We start from the raw sequence: 18,377 nt of genomic DNA, 5'->3' as shown, positions 1-18,377 counted from the left end.
GGAAGCGTGAGCGACGACAGGGACGCGACTCTCGGGACGAACGAAATCAAAACAGGCAGCTATGTCGTGCGTCGCAACGTTGTGCAATGACGGTGCATCGAGCATTGTTTCTATGCATTACTATGAATTTGTTCAGTACGTGTAACGACTACAATTGGACGTAACTATTTTTTACGAGCGAAGAATCATTCTTCGGGAAGATCGTCCATACTTTTCTCGTTCGAATCGATGACATAAAGGGTTAATTTCTCAAATCGAGCAAAACGCGACATCCGACGATTTGATCGATTCATGAAATTTTCCTTCGTGCAGGCAGAATCTGATTTCGCGTTTTTCTCCGCCATTCTTTATGTTCACCGTAGGAGTAAATAATACCGATTAGGAGCCGGAAACGAACGTTTGTTTTTAGATCAGGAACGACGGCGACAGGACAGCCGCGGAATTCAGTCCGTTAGCTTTTCGTCGTACATCAGTTTCTCCAACTTTCTATTTATGATTTGCAGACCCTATTCTTTCCGTGTCTCAAGGGTTCGATCGAGCCTGGTCAGTTTTTCGATACATTTGGCGACCAGGTTCGCATGACCTTCCGCTTTCTTCCTGTTTCTCTATCTCTTTTTCCCTCCTTTTCACCTTTTCCGCCATTAAATGGATTCGAAACTTTAACCACGAACAGCCTTGCCTGGACCACCGACCAGCACATTATTGTAACGTGCGCGAGATTAAATTAACCCGTTATTGTTATCGATACGTTGTTATTGTTAATAAATTGAGCGTTGGTTTCAAGCGAGGGGTCATTCCTCCTTGCAACAGTCTCCTCAAATATTTTCGATGATACGAGTTTCTTCTGCGACGAGCGTGTGACCGTTTCGTGGTCTGTCCTGCCGTTGGCTCGCCGAATTCTAGTTCAATAATAAAAAAGAAGAAACGAAGCATTTTTTAACTTAAATGAGATAAACGAACAACTATGTTTCAATTGTTCTCTGACTTTATCCCCAATATCGATTCTCCGTTTCGTTTCATTTTACACAGGATGTCCAATGCAACTGGGAGAAGCTGTATCTCTAAAACGGTTAGAGGTACGAAAGAATGTCATAAGGCAAAATTAAACGGCATCGAACGATGCACAAACTGAAGTATTCGATGCAGTTTTTTAATCTCTACGATAAACTATTGAGGTACTTGTGCCCTAAACCTAATGGTTCAAGAATAGTAATGATAGAATGATAAGCTCAGCTGATCAAAGATGTTAAAATTAATAGTTTGGTGTAGTACTCGGAAAAAATTGCAAAAAATTTTAACAAGAATTGCATATTTTTATATTCCTCCGCAACATTGTTTTTGATATTTGGTCCAAGGTAACGATAATTGTACAATTGTTACGCGTCGAGGCGCATTTACGTCGCCAAGAATCCACCGTCTATGGGCAAAGCAACTCCGTTAATCATGGAACTGTGATCGCTTAGAAGGTACACAACCGCATCCACCACTTCGTCCACTTCTGCAAATAGAATACGCTAATTAATATTACCATGAAATATGACCATTCTGAAGATTATTGATAAACGTAGGACAGCTGGTTAGTCACTGATTTTGATAGACTTTCTCAAAACTGAACGTGAATCTTCCATCGTGTACAATTGATTTACTGTTCGAAAGCTCGAGAAAATCGCTGACTAATCCATGCAGTTTCGCTAAACACATCATTTCATACATGACAATAAGATTTAAAGCTGAACGCTTACCACCGAATCGACCTAGCGGTATTTTTCTCAGCATTTCTTGTGCTTTTTGCGGTTCGCTCCAGCCTAGTTTTCCCATTTCTGTCATAATTACCGTAGGATTCACAGTGTTCACTCGGATATTGTGCGGACCAAGCTCTAGAGCCATTGTTCTGTAAAATTTGTTCATAATGTACAAAAAGTGGAACGTTTCTTAAAAAAGAAAAAAAAGAACCATATATCATAGGGCATCCTAGAAGACTAAATAAGTTGAGTGCTCGAGCATTGTCAATATTTAATTTAGTTGTATTGTCTGGAGATTAGTTACTCACTTGGACAGCATGTCTACAGCTCCTTTGGACGAGCAGTAGACAGCGTGGTCCTTCAAGGCAGCATGGCTTGCCTGGGAAGATATATTAACGATACTACCGCCAACTTTTCTTTGGATCATGTCCTTGGCGACCACCTGAGAGACATTCAGGATGGCCTTGACGTTTACAGCGAATGTCAGATCGAAGTCTTCCTCGGTAGCTTTCAAGAAGGGCTCGAGGCGCGCCACGCCGGCATTGTTCACCAAGAGATCGATGGGCAGAACGCTTTGAATAGCTTTCTTGGTGGCATTCCAGTCAAGAAGATCCACGCAGAGAGACTGAATACTTGGATCTTCTTTATAGAGAGTTTCCAAGTTCTCCTTCGTTTTGCATAGTGCTATTACTTGGCCCTTATACTTGGAGAGACGGAGGGCCAAACTCTTGCCGATGCCTATAATTTATTAACGTTATATTTATTAAACGGGCAAGTCCTTCGTATGAATTACAACTGCTATGTAATAGGTTTAAAAAGCAGTAGTATCGAGTTTATAATATACAAATACATTTTGTACCGTTTTATTCAAGACGTAAATTAATATTGTAGCCAACGACCATTCCACGTTTCAATTCACCGGTTCTCGTCCGATCACCGAAGTTAAGTAGCGTTGGGCGCGGTTAGTACTTGGATGGGTGACCGCCTGGGAACACCGCGTTGTTGTTGGCATTTTCTTTTTCTTTTTTTCATTTTTTTTTTCGTAAATTGTTTCAAATAGAGTGTATTTGGCCAATGTAAATGATTAAGTGTCATTAATCTTGAACTTGAAAGAAATAATCAACTTGAAATATCCCTTTTACTTATATTTGGAATCAAAAAAACGTTGCTACACTATGACCCTCATAAAATCAGACTATTTCTGCCTAAAATATTCTATTCTAGCTTTAGAAGTAAATTAGTTGTGCAGATGCCTTGTCTTAAATCCCCCAAAAGAAAATATCTTGAAATTTATCAAGTTTTTATGAAATTTTTTTCAGGGGCGCATTTAAATCAGTATCACCAGTACCAGTATGACGGCCAAACGTTATCAGGAAGTAACAAAAAATATCGGTAATCTTAGAAAAATGTCCTATTAGCGAATCGATCATAATTTATATATCATTTTTTATTTCGAATCTTTAAATTCAAACCTCGAATCGAAGAAATTACGTTTATCAGTCTTATCAGTGGTACAGTTGACCTTTCAGGGCAAAGGTATAAATTTGACATTATTCTTTCCATAGACGCAATATTTGTTGATATAAAACAGCGCTCTTAATCAAGGTTACATGTCAAGATAAAGTTTGTTGATTCAAGTATTATCCTGATGTATGCCTAGAAATTAAAATGCGAAGAATAATCGGCGCTGATTGGCTCAATTCAAATTCTCAACAAATAGGCGTTCTCGTTTCATTTAGATTGTACATAGGTAGAATATAAAATTGAACAAACGTTTGAGGACATTATCGGTTTACGTATCTCATTCAGGTTTCTATTACAAACAAATTTATGAAATGTAGAGTTTAAAGCAATTTACATGGTGTGTATGCTAACTATATATCTTACCTCGTCCGGCTCCTGTTACAAGAATGCGTTTACCCTTGAAGTCGATGTTCATAGTTACGAACGTATTACTAGCTACTTCGAAATGTTGCTTGTTAAATATGTTTACTCTGTCTGACCCCACCAAAGGCCACCGTCAGTGTTACGTGGTGTTACACACATTGATACCGGTTCTGATCATGACAACTGGTTTTATAACCAATCGGACAAGACAAGTCTGCCGCGTTTATTCGAATTAGTTCAAACGATATTAATCGTCAGAAATCTAGTCTGTTCCATTTTTATTTCATTTTAAACAAAAATCAAAATTTTTCCAATTTCTTACTGTTTAGCAGGACTTTAAGGTTTTTAAACGTTTTGTAAACATTTCTACATTTAATACTACGTATAGTTAAACAAGCTGTTACGTGGAATAACGACGTTTTCCCGAGAAAATTCGTGAAAAGTTTCACGCCCTTCATTTAAAAATTTTAAGGTTTAAAAAGTCGTATCGAATGTAATCGATTACGTATCGATACTGTAAATTAACGATAGCGAATTGTATATAGATAGATACCTCAGGTGTCATACCTGTCAAATTCGTTAAGAGGTTTGTTACTTTATTTTTCTATCAGTGTTGATCGCTGAAGAGGATAAATGTCGTTGAATACTTCAGAAGTTTCGTCTTTATCAAATATTTGCATCGACAAATATTCTGAGGTCTTATAAAATTTAACCTCAACGAAGCAACAGTTTCATCTACGAATAACTCCAAAAAGTAGAGTATGATATTTAATTCATTATTATTATTGTTTAATTTTGTTTCACGAGTTCTAATCATTCTCGATTATAACGTTAATTCACGTAATTAAGAACGGTGAACGAGAATTTCGAAAATAACTTGCACAGACTCGTGTTTATTGAGTTTGACAATCTATGATAGAATAATGCAAAGTATTTGTGATACGAGTAACAAATAAATAATTTTATACAGGTTAGATCGATGTATTTAACGAGTTGTTTCAAGATAGCCGTAACGTTAGTTAACTGTCAAACAGTTAAGAAACAAGTCCTTCAACATCAATAGCAAAGACCAATATTATTCTTTGCTTGATTACTCGAATTATGAAAACAATGGTGTCGAGAGTTTTCTTGGGAAACGGCGGTATATTTCACCGTGCTTTGATCTTTATGCTCAAACTTGGATGGCAGTCACGTTTTCGTCTACCTATGCTGCTGATCATAGTCTCCATCGCTATAGGCAACAGGGTTCCATTAGAAGTTGAATTTGAGAACACAGAACAACATAATAGTTTGTGATCAAGAGTTTAGGTTATTCTACTTGTATAATACATAGTGGGAGGAAATTGAAATTTTCTAGAAATTAATATGGAAAATATTAATGGCTGATTGTTTTTTATTATGTATAAGATAAGGATAAAAGGGTATTGCTGAAGTCTTTATTACGTTCCGTTGCTATATTCAATTGTAGACTGATGTTGCATTGGAATTTTATAAGCTAGAAAATAATTGTAGATAATTTTTAATTATTTTTATGATATATACAATGAAAGAAATAATTGTGCCAGTATACATTTATAATACATGGCATTCATATATGTCATATCTTTATTTTAGACAACACACTATAAATATAATTTTCTATTTGCATAGTTGAACACTATTAAAAAGCAAGACCTTTGTTCTAGTATTAAGTTGTAGATTTGAGACTGATTACTATTGAAATGGGTTTTAATTGTATGTAACAAAGTTGAATATAATTGAAACAATTATTAAATTATAGTTTATTAGGATTACAGTACTGTTTCTTAAATCTGTAATAAGTGTTAAGATATTGAAAATGTATATATAAATAAGTTGCATTATTAAGGAAACTTATTCGTTTATAAAATGCTGGTGAGAGTAAGATTAAAATGGATCTTTCCTTTGCAGATCTATGCACATTTTTTAGTATTTCATAGACTTAATAACTAATCAAGCATTTTAACTTTAAACATGGAAGTATTTATTATGTTAGTGTACTGAAAAATGTAAAATACATAATCAAGATTTTGGTAAGGCGAGAAAGAATGAAGGATAATAAAAAACAAACTTTGATTGTAAATAAGTTGAAGGAAATTTATATCAAGAATATGATTTTGTTTTTTTTATCAATATAAATATAAGGAATGTTTTACACATTTCCAACTGTATTAAATACAAACATCCCTCAAAATGTTGATAGCATGGTTTATAAATAAATTAAATTGATGAGTAATATGTTTTTATAGTAAATGTAAAATGAAGGTATGGTGTATACATATATATCTACGCTCATACATAAGAATAGTAATATGATTTTTCATAATTTTTTTTTCATTATGGTTCGAGAGCTAGAAGGAAAAGCTCACATTTTTAAATTTTGAAATTAAAGAAAATATAAAAAACAGGATGGGTAAATAAATTAATACAATAAGAAACAATGAATTTTAAAACTTCCGGTTGACTCTTCTCCTTTTCGCGTATAACCTTCGTGTCCAAACAATACCTAGTATTATTAGAATTGATAATACACCTATGGTTGTTCCTAAAACGGCAAGCAAACCAGTACTAGAATCGAACGTCACTGTTTTATTATTCTCTAATACGTTAGCAATGTTCATAGTAAGATTTTCATTAAAATCTGACATATGAGAACAGAAAACTCGATCTTTCCATCCATACCAATGTACCATTCTTATGTTTGCTATTTGTGGAGGCCAAGCACACCTAACAGGGCACAGAAAAATACATTAAAATAAATGCTGCATTTTCTTCATACTTTCGTGTAGAATAATTGAAATTTGAATAATCAATTTATTTAGCAAGATAATAAATAAATTTAATCAGTTAGCAATTAGTAAGATATGTACCTCAAATTATTTAAAAGATTGAGCTGTTTGGAATAAAGCTTTGGCACCATGTCATCCAGCATCCATTGCATTGAACAATTACATTTAAATGGATTTCCTTGCAAATTAATACTGCATACTGTAATACTAGTATTGCATGAAACTAACTTTTGTGCGATATAGTCAATTCGATTATTGCTTAAATCCAACTAGTAACAATAAAATTAATTGTTCATTCGTTTTAAAATAATACTATAAAGTAAAGTTGTAAAACTTACAGAACATAAATTTATATGCTCAAAGGCATCTTCGTGAATCGAAGATAACCTTTCGTTATTAGATATAATAAGATTGATACACTCCTTTGAAGGTGCTCTTAATTTTGCAAATGTAGCTTTATCGATAACTTCCAACATACTTATATTAGATGCAATGAATAAATTCAAGTTTAAATCAGAGCTAAATGTTAAATTTTGTATAGGATTTTTGCCAACATTAAGTTGACGCAACAATGGAAAATTTTTAACAGATAATGTTTCAGGAATAGAAACTAGCTTATTATGAGATATGTCCAAAGTTTTCAAACTTTCACATAAGATATTTGGAAAGTTTTGTAATATGTTTCCACTAACGTTTAAATGTTGTAGATTATCTAGTATTGTTAAATTTGAGTCTATTTTGGAGATTTGATTGTATTCTATGTTTAGTACTTCGATTTGAGATGATTCATAAAGTATGTCTGTAATTAAATTATATCCAGAGTGCAGTTCGATTAAAGATTTTGGAAATATTCGCATATGCAATGAAGTAAGGAAATTGTTATTTAAATAAATGGTTTTCAAAGAATTTAAATGCAATAGACTATTTTCTTCTAAAGAATGAATTCTGTTGAACGACAGGTCCAAATATTGTAAATTTGTTAATGACTCGAAAAATTTATTAGGCAAATTGGATATATTATTATGTGAGAGATCCAAAATATTAATCTTTGTTACAATTTCATCCGCTATGTGCTCTATTAAGTCAATATTATTGTAACTTAGATTTAATGACAACAATGCAGGAAGTACTTTTAATAATGAGTCATCAAACGTTGTTATTGTATTTTTGGAGAGATTTAAATCTTCAAGATTATTCAGATTTACATATGTCCTTATGTGTATTTCTTTCATCATATTTTCAGATAAATCTAAGCTCTTGAAAGATTTCAATTTTTTAATTAAATGCTCAGATAAGGTAACTATATCATTTTTTGATAATATAAGTTTGTTGTATGTTACATTTTCATTTAGCATTAACAAATCAAAATTAATTATGTCGTTGCTTTCCAAATTTTTTCCATGACAATCAATTATTGGTCCTCTGTCTACTGTAACGTGTAAAATTTATTTTACAAGTATATAATATTTAAACATGATTGTACAAATACTTGTTTATTTGAAAAGTTAAAAGTCAGTTATAAAAATGAAATGATTTTACTTACATGTACTTGAACATGAACATGATAAACATATGTCACATACAGTACTGGATATTATGCATAAGAAGTAAAATCCAGTTAAACACAAGTAAATAACCATTGTATTAGTTATAATTTAGTTACAATAATTTATATGTACAATACAGTTGACAATCACAGTATGATTACTTGTTACTCATATTTAGTAGGGTGTAGCACGAGTTTAGCTTTGCTTGTGATAACATATCTGATAACTGTATGATTCTATATCTACGTCATGATATCTATTTTAATACCTAAAACCGACTAAATAATTTCGATCTTAAGATAACTGTCTACGAACTGTTTACATTCAATAAGTGCACGATAATTTTTATTCATATTTTATACACGATATATCAATACTGTAAAATGTTGAGATAACAACATTTTATAAGTTATAAAAGACGATAAAGTATGCTACGATTTTTTAAAAAAGTTCATCAGAGTTGTTTGTTTAATGTTTTTCTTCCCTTTTGATTCTGGGTGTGGTTCAGACGTGACAGACTTCTTTACTTCTACGATTTCTGAATCATCGTCGGAACAACTTTCATAAACATGTACTTTTTTTGTTACAAGATATCCGTCTTCCTCAAATGTTTTATCTACCATCTTTAAGACTTTATGTTTACCACCTTCGACCTTGACCTTCGGTGGAGAGGGAGAACGTATTCTTATAGGAGAAACTTTTTCAGGCGAGGGTGGTTCTTCCAATGCTTCTTCTTGTTCTTCGTCAGACAATTCCGTATCACTGGAATCGCTCTGTATCATAATGCGCTTCCGCTTCTTCATAGTAATATCGACTTCCTTGCTTCGATTACGTTTCTTTCCACGCGTACTTTTCTTTTTCTTATTGTTACTTTCCGATGTAACGTTCTTCTCTGTAGTTTTCTTTACAGTCGAATTCTTGTTTTCCTTTACTTCCAGAGACACTGAATTTTCAATTTTTCTGGAATTTTTACCTTGCTGTAAAAAAATATCAAGTCCACCCTTCTTCTCAGCCTTCTCTGGTAATTTGGATATAACTTCCTTAGCCAATGTTTTTTGTATTTGATTGGAAGTATCCACTTCCGTTTTCTTTGCATTGGACGACGACGATGGGGGACTCTTTTGTTTGTTGCCAACTTTTTCAAAAAAATTATTGAAACCCTTCTTTTGAGTATTTTTCTTTGCAATTTCAGATTTCTTCTCTGGACTCTTTTGTTTCTTTTCTTTGATAGATTCGGTTAACGTTTCTACCTTCTCTCGAGGGGCAGATGGTATTTCTGTTGATGTCTGTTGAGCACCCCAACGTAGAATATGCATTTCTTCGTCGCTACGCTCATTACATTCCAGTAATTTAATTGCACTATATTTACAGTCTCCATTTTCAGCAAGTCCAAGTATCTGTAACTCTGGAAGTATTTTTTGGAGACTATAAATGTGTTCGGATATAATTTTGGTAAATTTTTCTTTTGCCATTGATAGGTCTTTTTCTTTTAAAACTTCAACACGCATACCACCGTCGTGTAAGATGCCAATCAATAAAAAAGTACAATCAAAGTTCTTTTCTTCTTTGTATCGTTGCCAAAATTCCCATAAAATCTGCTTTGCAATATTAACATGGACCCCTAGTTCTTTGCTTAACCATTTATATGTCACCTAAAGGTATTTTAAATAGTATTAGTATTATAAAAACACTTGTCTTATGGGATAATTTAGAGAATATTGACATTTAAAAAATAAAAATAGCTAGCATATTACATTATATTAACGTAAAAAATATTATTAATTATAGTAAGAACAAAACTTTATAATGTATTGCAGATAACATTAGCGATAACTTTTTCACACTCATTAAAAAATCAGTTTTGTTCTATTTAATGTTTTGTTTATACATTTTGAGAAAGACTACTCACCAATTTATCATTATCAAATATGCAACCGGCTACGGTTTCTAAATAATCGTCCAGCGATTCTATAATCATGTTTGATCAAATTTTTAGCCGACACAAGTATTTTCATCGAATTATAAGATTTATTGGTTATTTGACCTCTTTTCGTAATGAACGCGCGTGCTCCTTTTATAGAATACAAGACTACCAATATGTAACAACGCAAAGGTTACTATAGCATACGTAATTGAAGGAATTTGAAATTTTGCAAATACTATTTCGAAGTAAAAAATACATATTTTATAGGACAAAGTAATTCGACCTACAATAACCACAAATTTATAAATTCGTAACGTATTTGTGAAATATTCACGTTTGTGCAAAGAAATTCAAAAACTAATATTCTACTAGGCATTTGTGGTATAATAATTATATGATGGTGGCAACACTAATGTTGGTAAAAACTTATTTCAGAACCCAAAATTTTGCCAAATGAAACGGTGAGCGTTCACGTAACAAACAAACTCGGTTTCACAATTCCTCGTGGTGATCGGTTGATTAATTCAGGATATTTGTGAGTGAATGTTGTAATATCTTTATGTAAAAACGAAAGAGAGGAAGCATGGTCTCGGTGATGCAGCCATTCATGGTAAGTCGACAACGTTGAGAAGGTATACGTATTACCGGTTTTCTTCTGCTTTTTGACAATCAAGATTCATTTTTCTGTTCCCATCGTAAAATTCGAAGGGATAAATGACTGTCTGATTGTATGACAGGATGTGGAGAGCTCGAGAAGTTACATCGATGAACTGTATTCGCCGGATCCCCAAAAATGCTTAGAAGCTATTATGTGAGTACGAATTCTGCCTAACCTCTAAACTTGTCTACTGAAAGTTATTATTTCTTTAATATATTCGATGGATTAACGTTTAACATTATATACGACGCGGATCTACATTGTTTGTAGTGAACGTGTTAAGTCACCATAACATAAGATTCTATTAAAACCATTAATAAAGGAACATTGTTGGGACAATTCTGATATTCACTTATTTTTGCTGGGTTTTTCTATTAATTTCTATTTACTTCAGGGCATTGTGTACATTGCTTCTAATTACCATTTATTTCCATTTTTCAGTTGTCTCAAGAATTCTGTGATTGGAAGTAATAGACAAAAAGGATCTGTAATAGCTCAAGGCGTGGTACCTCGCTTATTGCAGCTTCTTGGGGATTCAACGGGCACAATTGGAGATCGTATAAGACTCGAGTCAGCAGTAACTTTGGGTTCTTTGGCTAAAGGAACGGATCAACATGTACTGGCACTCATAGATCTTGGTGTAGTGCCATTGCTTTTTCAGGTTTTATTATCCACACCTATCTCAGATGCACATTCAGAAGGAAAACCAAAAGTATCAGATTTGTTAAACGAGGCATGCTTACGTTGTTTACGTACAGTATTCCAACATCCAGCAGCACTAGTTCATTCGATATATCAAGATCCTGCATTGGTGCCGAGATTGGTGTCATTAGCCAATCGGTCTGTCACTTGTCAAATCTGCGTGGCAACAATTCTAACTACAGCATGCAAGGTAAAGGAATGGTGAAATTAACCATTGAAGTACGAGGAGCAGTTTCGAAAACCATGTCGAATAATGCCACATAATAAGCTTCTCCCGTTTCATATTGAAAAATACCAAGCCGATATATGTAATGTAAGGTTGAATTTCGTCAAATTCGGGACCCAATAGTGAAATTATCTCGTAGAGGGTTGCGTATTTTTTTATAAAAGTCGACTCGAACACTGACTAACAAAGAAAGAGAATGATTAGAACAGGAAGAAGCAAGATAAACATGACCCAACATTTAAAACAAGGACTTAATATGTGTATGATTTTGTACACGTAGGTTACAAGTAGGATCCAAGCGTACCATCGATTAAACCTATCGAGACAATACGTCGGCACTTTTCGACATGTAATCGCGCTGCTTGGGATTCAAACGGTTAAATATAATCGTTGTACGATACAATAATTTATAACATTAATTCGTATTCTTTTGGTTAGACAACGGAAGAGCAGAACGCATTATCCAAGGGAGGCGCGGTGGAAACATTAGCAATGCAATTGGATTCTCCATTACCTGACGTGCAATTATCAGCTTTGGCTTGCTTAGCGAATATGTGTTATAAAAATTACAGGGTATGTGTTATGGTAGCTTCAGCGACCACGAGTAACTCTATGCAAGGTAGACTTGTACCTGTAGCATTAGGGCAACTAATGGGTCGCGAAAAAAGCTCCTTAATTCAACTTGAAGCTGCGAGATGCGTCACGTATATGCATAGAACTGGAGTTCTATTATGTAAAGATCCAAGAATTACCTATCGTGCTTTACCGTGTTTGGTAAGGCTCTGTCATAGAGATCGTCCGCCTCGCGAAAGAGTGGCTGCAGCCGAAACCTTGGCTTTCCTTACCGAAGTTAATACCGAATTACAACGTCTAGCTTCTATCAGTAATCATTTAATTCCCACACTTGCAGAATTATTACGACCTCATCCACACGTAAGTCCAATATTCTAATAACGTATCTGTTTTGTATGTTTGACATTGTTGATGCTTTCAGGTACAAGATGCAACTCTAACACAAGATATGCGACAAGCTGCCTTCAGAGCATTTGCGTCTCTTGGTGCCAACGACGAAGATATTCGGAAACGTATTATCGAGACGAAAAGTCTTATGGAGCAGGTTGTGTCGGGTCTTCAGGATCCTGGAGGCTCTCACGTACGTCTGGCGGCAGTCAGATGTCTACATTCTCTCTCTAGAAGCGTTCAACAACTCCGAACGACTTTTCAAGATCATGCCGTTTGGAGGCCGCTGATGCAGCTGTTACATGGAGCAGATAAGGGATTGGAGGGTAAAATATAATACTACTTTTACCATTCACTTCTAAACAAGAAAATGTATATCGCATATGTCTTATCAGTTCTGATTGTAGTGTCCAAAACAAATTTACTTTTACAATATGCGCAGGGCGATCCTTATAGAGTTTGTTGTTGCAAACTCAAATCGAGAAACAGCATTGCTTTTTCTTCATTAGTTTAAAAAAACGTAAGTTTTACGTTTGCATTTTTACGGAAAGTTTTGTTATCTGGCACAAATTTGGTACAAATATTATTTTCTGTAGATATTTCTGAAGAAAAAATTACATAGTAAAAATTGTATTGTAGTGTATATTGAATTTATTATGTATATTATATACTTTATTTCAGAAAATTTTATTGTTAGAAATCTTCATCTCATTAAATTCGCCATTATCATGAGCGGAAATAGAATATCAGACGGTTAATCTTCGAATGAGATAAAGATAACGCAGAGAAATAATGAAACTAACAGCTTCTTTATCCTAAAAAGCCTGAAAATTCGTCCACTTTAATTTTTGATGACTCTCATTCGTTATTATTACCCGACACACAATATCGAAATAATACCAGTATTTCTATCCCTAACTATCGAATTTGTTTTTGTAACGCGAAACTCTGCAAAGATTGCTTGGTGGATATTGCAAGGGGAAAAACGAATTTTACCTGTTGAGTAGTGTTATTGGATCAATATACTTTCAACAAAATTATAAAATATTCTGCCTTCTAGATTACTTTTAATTTTACGCAATTTTTTTGTTCTGAAAACCTCTAAGAATGTTTAATACTTTTGTACTCTTTTGAAACACAAGATGCACGATTTTAAAATAGCAAATAAATAACCATGTATCCTAATGATCGTTAATGATTAAGTAACGTTTCATTGATAATGTTTAGTATCATTAATGATTAATGTAATTATATCATGTAGGTAGAGGCGAAAGCGAAGTTGATTTATTAACTGTTGCCTCGAGTACTTTATGTAACTTATTATTGGAATTTAGTCCAAGCAAAGAACCGATTCTTGAATCCGGTGGAATAGAGTTGTTGTGCTCACTCACAAAACGATGTACGCCAGCGTTGCGATTAAATGGAATTTGGGCTTTGATGAACGTGGCTTTTCAAGCTGAACAACAAGTAAAGTTACAGATTCTATCTTGTCTGGGAACCGATCAAATTTTTTGTCTCTTGGCTGATCAAGATATACCAGTTTTAATGAAAACGTTGGGTTTGTTACGAAACTTACTTTCTACAAAAGCGCACATTGATCGCATAATGGGCGAACATGCTGCACACGTTATGCAAGCTGTTATATTAGTTCTGGAAGATCCAAGACATCCGGCCGATGTAAAGGAACAAGCTCTTTGCATTTTGGCAAACGTGGCCGACGGCAATCGAGCGAAAGATCATATTATGGCTAATGAAGATGTGCTTAAGAAGCTTATAGATTATATGGTTCGTAAGAATACTTTCCTTTGTATTTTTAATTCTATTTTGTAGCATTTTTTACACTAATACAAAATTTACAAAAAATATTTGTATTTGGAATGACAAAGTATTGTTATATGTAGTTAAGACGAATAGGGAACATAGGTGAGATCATATAAAATAAATAATAACGCAAACTTTAATTTCATTTTAAAAAGAAACAATACAAAATACAAATATTTTGTATAAATTTTGTATTAGTGTGAATGATCAGATGTTTTTGTACTTTTATGACCATTTCTCTAATATGCTGATTATAATTCAGTAACATTTTGTCGAAGCAACGGCAAGAATTTGTAATTTTTATAATAATTCAGATGCATAATAACGTAAAGCTGCAAGTCGCGGCAGTTTTTTGTGTGTGTAACCTAGTCTGGAGGGAGGAAGCTGGAGCTGCGCAGCGGCAAGCACGTTTAAAAGAATTAGGCTTTTATCGTATTCTACAACAATTACGTCAAAGCAAGGATCTTCAATTATTCGATAAGTATGATGAACAATTTTTTATCTTAAAAATTGCTTTTTTTAAAATTTGAATTCTTAAGATTTATCATAAATAATGATAGTTCCGCGAGGTTTTTGGTGCACAGTATAACATTATAAAAATTTCTCTTAGTGTACATTCGCTTTATTTCAGGGTGAGAACTGCCATGGCACAATTCTATGATGTCTAAACATCAAACACGTTACCGATGCAAATTAGGTTTTTGATTTAGAATTCTTTTATACTTGAAATACAATTATATTTTGGTGTTAACACTGTGATCCTGTACTTTGTTAATGCATAAGCGTTTTATATTTATATAGAAAAGATACAAAAATGATGTCCCTGATAATGTAATCTGTTTATGTTGTATTTATTTTATTTAAAAGAGAAAGCAGTATGCAATATTTCTGTATATTTAAAAAAAAAGAAAAAGAAAAAAAAATGAAAACGAAAAAGTATGCAGTGCATAATAATTGCTTCACAAGTTTTTCTAAACATAAACTGTTTGATATAATGATATTAAAGAAATTGTTTGAAAATGTCGTAAAACTGACGTAATAACAAATTACAAATATTTATACGATATACTTTAACTTCAATAAGCATACTTTATCATAAATGCAAGTGTAGGAAAGTTGATAACTCTATTTATTATCATGAAATAATGTTTTTAATGTATTTAAAAGAAGTATTTGACTAGCACACATTTACAAACTATCAAATTTTACATCTTTGGTATGAAGCTTGAAAAGATATTTACGAAAATTGAAATACTTTTGATTCTTATCGTTTTTTTAAACTATTTTTAATTAAGTCTAACGAACTCGGAATGTTAAATTTCAAATAATAAGTACGAAATATCAATGTAAATGTACGGAATGGATAATGCTTACAGCATTATCCTCTTTGATAAAAATAAACTCTTCATCTCTTCCGATTGTTGCCATAAATTGCAACTAATCATATGTATCATGCTAATATTATGTAAACGCTTTAAAAAATTAAGCAGATGCATTACTATCACTGGGAAGATTTTCCATTGGGTTGTTAGCTAATGGATCCAGTTCTGCGAATAAGTCCAACCAGGAATTACCCTTTTGTTTTCCAGTATTATGTTTCTTCTAGGGGAAAAAAGGCAATACAAACTTTTCAGTAATATTGTTGCTCAAGCAATTAGTTTTTATAAAATATTGTTCTTCTAAACCGTAAAATTATATTGAAAACAAAAGAACTAATACTTTATGATGAATAAATATTATTGATTTTTACTTACTCTGTCATCTGTGTTAGAAGTAGATATGCTTTTTTGCCCAACACCGAGTGCTGCATCGCCTAAGCTTTGTTTTAGAATATTTGGTGGTAAAAAAGTATCATTTGATAACATTTCCCACTCGTTACCAATGTTTTGTTTATCACTGAGAATATCATTTAGAAATGCCATATTTTCAGATGTAAGGGACTGCAAAGATTGTTCCCCTAAATCTTCTACTTCTAAAGAGGAAAGATTAGTCAAATTAAAATTCGTGTTAGATTTATCAAATATGTCCATTCCCATATTTTGTTCTTCAAAATTTTTGTGTATTTTAAATTTATTTCCATCTTTGGTGTTGTTAGCCGATTGTTCATTGTTATAAGACATATTGTTATCTAACACTAGATTGTCAAAAAGTTGATCAAGATGTTCTTTGTTCTCTGTATTAGAAGTGGGTAGTATGATTCCATTTTTCGAAGAACTGGAATTTATATCTAATCCTTCTAATTCCAGCATGTCCTTTGTGTCGCATTCGATGTCCAACAATTTTTCATTTCGTTCGTTATTTTCAAACGAACCACGCGCGGTTGGTTTCACTTCTTCGGCTTCCTCTACGTTATCGTGATAATCCGTGTCAAAAAATGGTAGTCTATAATAAAAAAAAATTCTGTTAGTAGAGTCACATTTTTATTATTAGTACTTGTTTGAAATTACGACTCACTTGTCTTTATCGTCAGGATCGTCGTCGCCTCTAGTTTCTTGAGCCAATTTACTCGATGTTTCAGCAAGTTCTCTTACAACCATAAAATCGTACCGTTGATAGCCTTTAAAACTGCTTGCTATTGTAGAATATGCTTGTGCAGATTTTTTGGTGAAATTTAAGAGTGTGCTTTGGTACAAAACTAGAGCATGACTAAACATGTTGCACCTTGCAGCTGCTAACAAATCTACTTTTTGAAGACAATCTAAGGCTAAATTGTCAAATGCCATCTTGCCTCTGCATTAATAAAAATATAATAAACGTAAAAGTATTTGCATATATGCAGATTTCAACATTAACAACCATAACAAATAGTACATACTGTCTGACACGCGTTTGAACTTTGCGAAATCTTTCTAATTGTTTAGATGTGTCAGGGTCTAACTCTTGAGAAATGTTTTTCATCCACGACAGTGCCGCTCTGTACTCCGTACGAGCTTTTTCCATCGCTTGAACATTTTGCAATGTATCTTCGATTGCTCTCTGTCTAAATGTTTCTACTTCCTGATACAATCGACCTAGTGGAGCTCTTAACGCGAGTCTTTGTTGACTAGAGTAAGATAATGATTTTCCAACTGCCGACATCATCTTGCCAGCTCTAGTCCTGTCCTGTTTACCAGCATCTTTAAGGAATCGTCCCATTCCATTTTCCTCCTGTGCTAGGTCTGCATAAAATTTTGTAAATTATTTATATCGGTTACTTTTAGTGTATTTTATTTCTCAGATGAAAAATCTTATTTCCAAATGTTCCTGTAATTATTAAACTTACTGCATAATCTTTCTTGATATTTCTCAATAACTCTTTGTAAATAAGAGCAGGATTCTTGTATGCTACGGAATAATTCCAGCTTGGCATCTAATTCTGCATCAGATGCTATTATACATTCGTCTTCCTTCTTCCCTAACTTCTGTGATAAGGTTTGTTTTGTAACCCAGAATTGATGTTGCATTTTTGTAATGGCAGAATCATCCTGCACATTGGTCCTCTGCACCCAACAATCAAAAGCATTTCCTGATATACCTGGTCCAGTTCTGTTACTGCAAATCACAAACACATTGTGGTTCATTTATGCAAAATGCTTTCGTACGTATTATTCATAAAAAATACAAAAATAAAAACAATAACAGATATAGCGTCGTTCTAAATGCGTGGAAAGGTGTTATCTGTCATCAGCGATAAATGAACACGCACGCATTACTTAAATTTTATACGCAACATTTTAGCGAATTTAAACTTTTTTCGGATAACGATAATTTTGAAGAAATTATCAAAACACTTACTATGTGTTCATGATGGAAGACGCTGGTTTAAAATGCGAGATATGGTTAATGCTTGTAGCTAGAAGAAACTTGAACGACTTCTAAACGCGATTTACAATAAAACAAGCGACTTACAAATATCGTATTTCTTTAACGCACATGATTACTTTACAACTAATTAAAAGTGATTTTGGTGATCTTAATACTGACGTGAACACTGAAACATACTTTTGCTGTCAATTTGACAAATCGAGGTAACAGCACGTAACAGCTTGTATCTACACTAGATGACACAGATTCGTGCCACGTTAGGGGAAATGACTATTTCACTTCCTCCCTCGCAGTACCTC

General features: G+C 33.4%; 5 protein-coding genes and 1 non-coding gene across 8 annotated transcripts; 2 read left to right on the top strand and 4 right to left on the bottom strand.

Annotated features, from left to right (window-relative positions):
* Nucleotides 1-1,315: 1,315 nt before the first annotated feature.
* On the bottom strand, nt 1,316-3,759 carry LOC143342870 (L-xylulose reductase). Its single transcript, XM_076767159.1, has 4 exons — nt 3,630-3,759; nt 2,051-2,480; nt 1,743-1,891; nt 1,316-1,498 (listed from the first exon to the last, which is right to left on the bottom strand). The coding sequence occupies exons 1-4, from the start codon at nt 3,679-3,681 to the stop codon at nt 1,395-1,397; spliced, it is 735 nt and encodes a 244-aa protein (XP_076623274.1). The 5' UTR covers nt 3,682-3,759; the 3' UTR covers nt 1,316-1,394.
* LOC143343093 (5S ribosomal RNA) lies at nt 2,633-2,753 on the top strand. The gene has a single exon (XR_013079906.1). It is a non-coding gene; the product is annotated as a 5S ribosomal RNA (ribosomal RNA).
* LOC143342864 (armadillo repeat-containing protein 8) lies at nt 3,758-16,023 on the top strand. Its single transcript, XM_076767148.1, has 9 exons — nt 3,758-4,388; nt 10,343-10,517; nt 10,645-10,718; nt 11,007-11,457; nt 11,932-12,426; nt 12,488-12,779; nt 13,715-14,238; nt 14,589-14,755; nt 14,906-16,023. Exons 2-9 carry the CDS (start codon nt 10,491-10,493, stop codon nt 14,940-14,942), a joined length of 2,067 nt encoding a protein of 688 aa, XP_076623263.1. The 5' UTR covers nt 3,758-4,388; nt 10,343-10,490; the 3' UTR covers nt 14,943-16,023.
* Nucleotides 5,803-8,117, bottom strand: LOC143342866 (uncharacterized). Its single transcript, XM_076767152.1, has 4 exons — nt 7,980-8,117; nt 6,775-7,865; nt 6,518-6,705; nt 5,803-6,374 (listed from the first exon to the last, which is right to left on the bottom strand). The coding sequence occupies exons 1-4, from the start codon at nt 8,074-8,076 to the stop codon at nt 6,095-6,097; spliced, it is 1,656 nt and encodes a 551-aa protein (XP_076623267.1). The 5' UTR covers nt 8,077-8,117; the 3' UTR covers nt 5,803-6,094.
* LOC143342867 (uncharacterized) lies at nt 8,120-10,065 on the bottom strand. The gene is made up of 2 exons (XM_076767153.1): nt 9,893-10,065; nt 8,120-9,635 (listed from the first exon to the last, which is right to left on the bottom strand). Exons 1-2 carry the CDS (start codon nt 9,959-9,961, stop codon nt 8,415-8,417), a joined length of 1,290 nt encoding a protein of 429 aa, XP_076623268.1. The 5' UTR covers nt 9,962-10,065; the 3' UTR covers nt 8,120-8,414.
* Nucleotides 15,737-18,361, bottom strand: Ica69 (islet cell autoantigen 1-like protein). 3 transcript variants are annotated; one of them, XM_076767151.1, is made up of 6 exons: nt 18,256-18,361; nt 17,537-17,805; nt 17,090-17,432; nt 16,729-17,004; nt 16,029-16,656; nt 15,737-15,876 (listed from the first exon to the last, which is right to left on the bottom strand). In XM_076767151.1, the coding sequence occupies exons 2-6, from the start codon at nt 17,715-17,717 to the stop codon at nt 15,757-15,759; spliced, it is 1,548 nt and encodes a 515-aa protein (XP_076623266.1). In that variant the 5' UTR covers nt 17,718-17,805; nt 18,256-18,361; the 3' UTR covers nt 15,737-15,756. The 3 variants fall into 3 exon arrangements, with proteins under 3 accessions (XP_076623266.1, XP_076623264.1, XP_076623265.1); XM_076767149.1 differs by having other exon boundaries at nt 18,163-18,320; XM_076767150.1 differs by having other exon boundaries at nt 18,049-18,312.
* Nucleotides 18,362-18,377: the final 16 nt, after the last annotated feature.

The sequence above is a fragment of the Colletes latitarsis genome, chromosome 6, assembly GCF_051014445.1.
Source record: "Colletes latitarsis isolate SP2378_abdomen chromosome 6, iyColLati1, whole genome shotgun sequence".
NCBI lineage: Eukaryota > Metazoa > Arthropoda > Insecta > Hymenoptera > Colletidae > Colletes > Colletes latitarsis.
The sequence above is the reverse complement of the archived record's forward strand: the minus strand, read 5'-3'. Positions and strand labels throughout refer to the sequence as shown.

Bases quoted from the DNA above. Each gene is read 5' to 3' on its own strand.
- LOC143342870 (XM_076767159.1), bottom strand. From the start codon at position 3,681: ATGAACATCGACTTCAAGGGTAAACGCATTCTTGTAACAGGAGCCGGA. The intron at 2,481-3,629 runs GTAAGATATATA...AATAAATTATAG, and splicing joins TGTAACAGGAGCCGGACGAG to GCATCGGCAAGAGTTTGGCC. The intron at 1,499-1,742 runs GTAAGCGTTCAG...TTCTATTTGCAG, and splicing joins ACCGCTAGGTCGATTCGGTG to AAGTGGACGAAGTGGTGGAT.
- LOC143342866 (XM_076767152.1), bottom strand. From the start codon at position 8,076: ATGGTTATTTACTTGTGTTTAACTGGATTTTACTTCTTATGCATAATA. The intron at 7,866-7,979 runs GTAAGTAAAATC...TACACGTTACAG, and splicing joins ATGTTCATGTTCAAGTACAT to TAGACAGAGGACCAATAATT. The intron at 6,375-6,517 runs GTACATATCTTA...GTGCCCTGTTAG, and splicing joins AATCTTTTAAATAATTTGAG to GTGTGCTTGGCCTCCACAAA.
- LOC143342867 (XM_076767153.1), bottom strand. From the start codon at position 9,961: ATGATTATAGAATCGCTGGACGATTATTTAGAAACCGTAGCCGGTTGC. The intron at 9,636-9,892 runs GTGAGTAGTCTT...AAATACCTTTAG, and splicing joins TATTTGATAATGATAAATTG to GTGACATATAAATGGTTAAG.
- LOC143342864 (XM_076767148.1), top strand. From the start codon at position 10,491: ATGGTCTCGGTGATGCAGCCATTCATG. The intron at 10,518-10,644 runs GTAAGTCGACAA...ATTGTATGACAG, and splicing joins CGGTGATGCAGCCATTCATG to GATGTGGAGAGCTCGAGAAG. The intron at 12,427-12,487 runs GTAAGTCCAATA...TGATGCTTTCAG, and splicing joins TATTACGACCTCATCCACAC to GTACAAGATGCAACTCTAAC.
- Ica69 (XM_076767149.1), bottom strand. From the start codon at position 18,188: ATGTGCGTTAAAGAAATACGATATTT. The intron at 17,806-18,162 runs GTAAGTCGCTTG...TGTGATTTGCAG, and splicing joins GTTAAAGAAATACGATATTT to TAACAGAACTGGACCAGGTA. The intron at 16,657-16,728 runs GTGAGTCGTAAT...TTTTTATTATAG, and splicing joins GATCCTGACGATAAAGACAA to ACTACCATTTTTTGACACGG.